The following is a 7,108-nucleotide window of genomic DNA, read 5'->3' on the forward strand; positions in this document are numbered from 1 at the left end:
CAGTCAATAGTAGTAGACTGAACAAAAAGTCTCCCAAAATCTCCCTTTGAAGGATATTTGGATAAGATAATTTGCGATAAATTGGGATTTAGTAATTAACAGTAAGGAAATTTTTAGTTCAAAATTGAGATCTTAAGTCAAGATATTAATTTAAAAAAGGTACAAATGGAAACTGATTTTGGAGTGCCTACTTACCTATGACACAATGCTTTAAAATTGAAATCATTATTTAATTTAAAAAGTAAGAAAATAAAGTAAGAAAATGCACTATTTATAGAGTAAAGTATTATTGTAAAAACACTGCGGTTTATAGGACATATTAAGATTTACTCACAGTAAGGTAAAATATTGAAGAATACCGACTAAATAAAGTCCGCACAACCTATCGATATTCCAGAATATTAACCATTCTATGAATGTAGTTTTAGAAAAAATGATTCCGACTGACGGCTTCGAAAAAGATATTTATTATGCCAAAAGCTTTACATTGTTATCACTGACGTAATCCTATGTTTTCATTTTCTGAACGGTAATGAGAGCACTCTCAGTAGTGTCCTTCAGATCTCGTGCCACCGACGCTAAAAAATACGTTTTTAATTAATTATCAAAATGGTTTAATAAGTTTTCGGTTACCTTTATCCGTAACTAATACTTCGTACGCAGGTTTATCGTTAATGGATTTCAGGGACCCTAAAATGTGGAATTCCAATGTGGATCTAAAAATTGGAAAGCTGTTTCTGTACTCACAATAATTGTTGCTGTTTTGGTTTATAACTAACTTCTTCGAATCCTTTGGCTTTACCCTGCGCCGTCTTGCTTTATTGTTGAGCCGTTTAGGTGGTACTGAAATTTTTATATATTATAGTTAAGAAGAATTATCATTCAGAAATAGGGTTCTTACGTTGACTTTCATTTTGATCACGCAGTGTCGAGAGTGCAAGAAGATCTAAAGAAAATATAACAGTACAGCCGACATTTTCAATTAGTATACAAATTTTGTTATCGCAAATTTAATATTGGTCACTTACTAATTGGTTCGGACTTGTTATTTCCTGTTAAAGACGTGACAACCAAATTGGCGTCCTCTTTCTTCGGTATTTCTGAAAACCAAGGACATAATTAATTGCACTCAGCTCTGTTACATGAGTTACCGTTCTTTTCATCCTTGTCTTTTATGGTAGGGGCTGACGATTTTTCAAAATCTAAAATGATGGGTTTATATAGTTATCAACTTTTTTAGGAATTTAGCTTTACCAAACGCATTATGTGAAGATCCATGATGTTTGATTCTAGTTAGAGGAGGAGGTGCATAATCTGAAAAGAAAGCGTATTATCTTGATTTCAGTAATGTGGAGCCGAAATATTAAAAAAAGAATAGACGCTTTAGAGAATTTATTATAGTATAGTATTAGTATAGTATTAGAAATACATAATGTTTTACTATTTGTTTTAGTAATTTTTGTTTGAATTATGCAAGGTTTAATTTATTACCAGTCAGATGCTATTGAAAATACCCATTGAATGGATTACTACTTGCCTGAGACGTATAGAATACAATATGATTGAATAGAATTGATTTCTATACTTTAAATTGTACAATTACACTGAGAATGTCAACAGAAGAAAGAAAATATAAATGTTGCAATCAAAATATGAAATGGTTCACAGTACAAATCAGAAAATAAAATTGAGGAATCAGTTGTTTCGTAAGTATTCAATAAAAAATCTGGTAGCGAGTAGTAGCACTATTCAGTAAGGAATTCCTTCATTTTTTACTTAAATTGAAGAAACGTGAGGTGTAAGTTTAACGTGAAGAGACGTTTTTTTTTAACTTGTTGTTTTCATAAAGCGATGGTAATATCTACATGCCCAAACATGCAAAACAAATTTTGCTGGAAGTTTTTGATATTTTGAACATACGCACCACGTTAATTACAATTTTCTGTATTTTAAATAAATTTTCGTTTGAGGCGGTTTCCCTTAAATGTATTACAAAGCAATTTGAATCTATTTTACAATTCAGGAAATTAATGTCATTATTGCAAGTCAGTTTTTGATCCAGTTTTATTCCTAAGAAACTAGTAATAATAGTAATATAAATTAAATTACTTTAATTAAATACTTATTTATTAACGTTACCATATAAACAATACTACAAGAAGAAGAAGAAGCCGGCAGGATGATTGGCGAAACTTTAGTAATTTCGACTCAGCAAAAACCGACGCAGGAGCAATGCAGAAGTTTTGTAAAAAGTAATACTACAATAAAGCCATTTTACAGCTTCTAAATGGATATTATTAATCACAAACACTATTACTATCCCTACAAAATATTAATATAAACAAATAAAAAGGTCCATAGATATGTATCTAACCCTAACATGTAACTCTTAAGTTAACTACGCACTAATTAATATATTTGTAAGGGAGATAAGAAGGTTCTGAGAAAAAAAGGAAAAAAGATTTTAATATAGGTATGAAATAAAAAAGCATATCCATTATTATAAAACACCTTACTGCTGACAAAAAAATTGCAAGAGAAATTATGTCCGCCAAATATATTGATGTAAAATGCTATGCCGCAAGAAAAGGAGCGCTTATGGTATGATAGAATTGTTAGAAATTTTTTTCTATGTATATTTGCATTACGGTCTAAGAGATCTAATCGGTTTTCGTATTTCAATATTTTATAAAAGAAAAGCATGTGACTTTAAGTTTTGAAGTTATATGTTATTTAAACCGAAATTTGTGACCAAGATTTTTTTTTAGATGTATGCCGTTGTTGCCCAGAATTGCAACCGACTTCCATGCGACCTGATAAACATCGGTGTTAATGCAGTTAATGCTCAGTTTTAGGTTTTAATGAAATTTATATTTGCGAGTCAATCTACATACATATAGTAATCGTAATATTTTAGAGCTTTGAATTATTGAATTTTTGATTGAATTACACAATTCTTATATGGTTTAAACTAAAATTTCATATTGTGCCTATACGAAGTGTGTTCAAAAAGTCAGGTGACGTTTGTAATTGGGCGGACCCACGTGCATTCGATCTTCGATATATTATTTTGTTATGTTGGTTCACATGTCCCTAACATATGTTTACAGTTTCAGCCAATTTGCGCTTTTACTTTTTTTGTGAGACAGAAGCGTTAGACCTGTTTTGTGTGCTGGCGATTTTCCGCTGTACAAAAAAAAAAACAAAAGATTGGCGTAAAAATGGAATACAGTGCTGCAAAATACTTGAAATGAAATATGGTGAATCTACTTTGAGCAAAAAAACTCATGTAAGCGTTGAAGAAGTCAAACAAATGGTATTAACAAATCTTCGAATCACCATTAGAGAAGTGGCATCTCTATTTTCTCGTGCCATGCATTTTTTCCGAAATTTTGGGCATAAAACGTGTAGATGCAAAATTTGTTACAAAGCTGTTTAAATTTGTACGAAAGTACCGTGGAAGGAGTATCGTTCAAGAGCTGTTTAACAAAATACTCAAAAAGGTCATAACTGGTGATAAATCATGGGTATATGGTTATTACTTCGAAATCAAAGATCGGTGGTCCCAATGGAATCACCAAGACCGAAAAAAGCACGTTAAGTTCTATCAAATGTCAAGGTTTTGCTTAGTTTTTTCTTACCACAAGGTCGTACGGTCAATAAGGAGCATTACCTTGAAGTTATGCGCCGTTGCGAGCAGCAATGCGAAGAATAAGTCCGGAATTTTGGGAAAACAACTTTTTGGCCAAAAACAAAAGTACTATCATCCTCAGCCACCGGATATGGCCCCCTGCGACTTTTTCCTGTTCCGAAAACTCATGACACTCATAAAAGAAACGAGATTTGGAACGATCGAGGATATAAAGAAAACATCTCTGGACGAACTCAATGCTATAGCAGAAAGTGCTTACCATAAGTGCTTCAAGAATTGGAAAAAACGTTGGCATATATCTGGGGAGTTTACACCTCGAATATAGGAAAAAAGACCTAAACCTAAACCTCAAACAAAACTAACAGGTAAAAATGAAAGCATAGTTTTTGCTCAGTTTTTGTTACATTTTTTAAAGAAACCGGGTTTTTAGCTTAGTGGAAAACAATTTATTGTCGCTATAAAGTTTTTAGACGACTAATAGCTGTTTGTGTAGAAGTCGAGATGCCATTTTCAATATTTTGTGTCTAAAAGTAACCCCCCCATTTTTTGCTTCGTTTTCTAATTGCAGAATAATATTGCCTATTATTGCAAATATTTCAAAAGCAATGGACGGCCGAAAAACCGTAGATTTTTTTGGGGTTAAGAACAACCCATAAGTTTTAGAAATTCTGTTGACGGTCACTGTTGATGTTTTGGCAGACAAGCTGTAAGCTAGATTGGTCAAAAACACGGTAGAGATGATTGTCGTCAATATATGACTGTAGTTTACAGTACTCGAAGAAATCTAAGAATCATGTTGTGTAAATAACAAACAAAACCGGAGCTAAAATATGGAACTCCACTTTTTATGTCTAGGTAAGCAGACTCGACCCGGTCCAAGATCACATTTTGCTTAAGTAAGTTTTTTATTAAATTCACAGATGCCTCCCCAACGGGGAACGGAATATTGTGACTAATGGTATGAAAAGCCCTAGAGTAGTCGAGATACGACCAACACAGTGCCCTCTAATGAAGTCGTGTGTCACATTAAGAGGAACTGTAGCTCAACTCAAGTAGATGTTATACCCGACATGTTAGATAGAAATCACCTTGGAATGTTTTAACGCTCTGTTTGCCAGTACTGCTTTATTTTATTCCAAACTGTTAATAAAATAATTCTTTATATATAATAGTGTATATTATTAACAGTCGATCTTGGTTCGTAACTGCTTTCTTTCCCGGCGTATCTGTTAAATTATTTAATTTTAATTCGACGAAACGTTCAACTTACCCACTTTTACTGCCACCGGCAAGAACTGAGGATAAGGTGAAGGACTTCCACAAGGCGAGGAATTCGAGAAACTAAAAGTGACAACAAACACTATCGCCAATTGCAGATTCATCGTCCTTTGTTCGCATTATACGTATTCGCACATCCACCAAAACTGATAGGATCACTTTCAACACGGAATCTTATATAGTTAGTTGAAAAATAACGACTTCTTCATGACTATTTTTAGAATTTATGTCAGGACGGTTTCTGAATCTTCGCCGTCCGTTCAAGGAATTGCGCTCCGAGGAGACTTCAGGCGTTGATAGAGTAGACGTTTGTTTTTAATAGCAGAAATCGTTTTAGGCGATATTTGTAATTAATAAATGATTCGTTACATAACGATGTTTATGGGATAAACTGACACAAGGCTTAATTATTACCTCTGGTTAAATTGTACGAGGTGGTTCAAAAACCAAATATAACAAAAATAACAATAGTTTCGGAAATATACTTTCCGTATCGCATTGTCGTGGCTTATCAGTAGCAAGAACTTTTCGTTTTTTTCAATCGGGCGCCATAGACAATACTTACGTTCATTTTTTGAACATTTTTGAAAATTATTTCCGTAATCCCATCTCTATTTCTACTGATACTAGAACTTATTATTATTTAGCGCCTTCGTCTGCAAAGTTGCCCCAAAAGTCAATATTTTCAAACGGAGCTTTCTATATTATATAATATAGGGTAAAGCATTAGGGCATCGGGCATTGTCACAGATTATTCAATATATCTTAGGTATCTGGAGGGTAGTTTAAATCTTGACCCTTCTGGCTACCTCACTTATAATTGTAATAAAAAAAATGTAATGCGAGTCAGTATATAAAATATATTAATTGTTACCAGAAAAACTAAAAGATATTTATATATTTCTATTTAAGGTAAATTCAAGGACTACTCACTAATTATTACTCTTAATTTAAATTAAATTTAAGGACGACTAACTAATTATAATTCTGAATCACTCTCACTCAACTCGGAATCGATTTAAATGTAATTATCTTTATCTGAGGCATGTAGAGAATCTTGAGAACAGCCTCGATATTAGCATTTCTAGGGCTTCGGCAGAAATTTGTTCCAGTTTTTTCTTTGGATGCTTCCTAAGGCTAGAGATGTAAGGATACAAGAAGTGTATTGGAAACATCCTCCATTGTTTTTACACGAGAAAACTTTGGAGAGAAATCTTCAGGATACTTCTTTATTTCTGGCTTCTTGAGCCTCTTGGGATAATTGTGGAACTGGTAATAGCGCATTTTCTGCTACTTGTTTTCCATGTATTAATAGTTTATGCACAGAAGTTGGCATATAATACCATGGATACAACTGATTAAATAGTTTTGCTGTGTCAACAGCAAACTTTTCGACTTGCAGAATGATATAAAACGCGTAATTAACGTCTCGTCAATACTTGCTTTGCTAGCAGAGGCTTCGCTATTTTCGAGCTGAATTGCCATAATTGAAACTACCAAATCTGGGTTTTGGGTTGCCAACTATAAGCCCCAACTCTAAGCGAAATTCTCGTTGAACCTCTTTTTTCCTATCATCACACTCTCTTCTTTTCGTCAGCACTTCGAGCTTAGCATTTTTTGATTGTTTGTCACAAAATCTAATCCAAGCATATAGTGTTGATACCCCGAATCTAAGGTTTTTTTAAAAACTTTTTCAATATCTTTTCACATCTTTGTGATGACTTCGTTCCAATGATCGCACTACACACTTTTCCATCGATCATTGCAAGATATATGATGTAAGATATATAGTTTTTTCTTGTTTAAAAGTACATTCGAGTGGTTAAAGTTGTTTTAGTTGGCTTTCAACAATATTTTAGCTGTCGTTTCTTCAAGAAATTGAATGCGAAGTGGTCTACAAAATCTTAAAGATGATGTTTTTGGATTCTTCCAAACAACAACTTCTTTACTGTTAGCATCACTATATATTAGCTGCAAAGGAACTACCGCTGTAAAAAATATAACGGCATCAGAAATATCTTGCCCTTCAAATGTCTGTTTTTACTTTTACATTTACAAAGAAGCTGCAAGTTCTGCAAGTTTTCATCAGTCACCGAGTCAATGACGACATCTTGAGTTTCGATTATGCGTTTAGCTGGGTGATTTAATATTTATAAGTTCGACTTCAGCACACTCTCA

At 33.3% G+C, this 7,108-nt stretch overlaps 1 protein-coding gene across 1 annotated transcript; it reads right to left on the reverse strand.

The window, feature by feature from the left end:
* Nucleotides 1–444: 444 nt before the first annotated feature.
* Nucleotides 445–5,170, reverse strand: LOC132699751 (uncharacterized). Its single transcript, XM_060666626.1, has 8 exons — nt 4,923–5,170; nt 1,255–1,314; nt 1,152–1,202; nt 1,029–1,100; nt 902–946; nt 748–843; nt 634–690; nt 445–578 (listed from the first exon to the last, which is right to left on the reverse strand). Exons 1-8 carry the CDS (start codon nt 5,032–5,034, stop codon nt 508–510), a joined length of 564 nt encoding a protein of 187 aa, XP_060522609.1. The 5' UTR covers nt 5,035–5,170; the 3' UTR covers nt 445–507.
* Between the last annotated feature and the right edge of the window lie 1,938 nt (nt 5,171–7,108).

This window comes from Cylas formicarius, unplaced genomic scaffold, assembly GCF_029955315.1.
Source record: "Cylas formicarius isolate icCylForm1 unplaced genomic scaffold, icCylForm1.1 PGA_scaffold_3__17_contigs__length_32017465, whole genome shotgun sequence".
Taxonomy (NCBI): domain Eukaryota; kingdom Metazoa; phylum Arthropoda; class Insecta; order Coleoptera; family Brentidae; genus Cylas; species Cylas formicarius.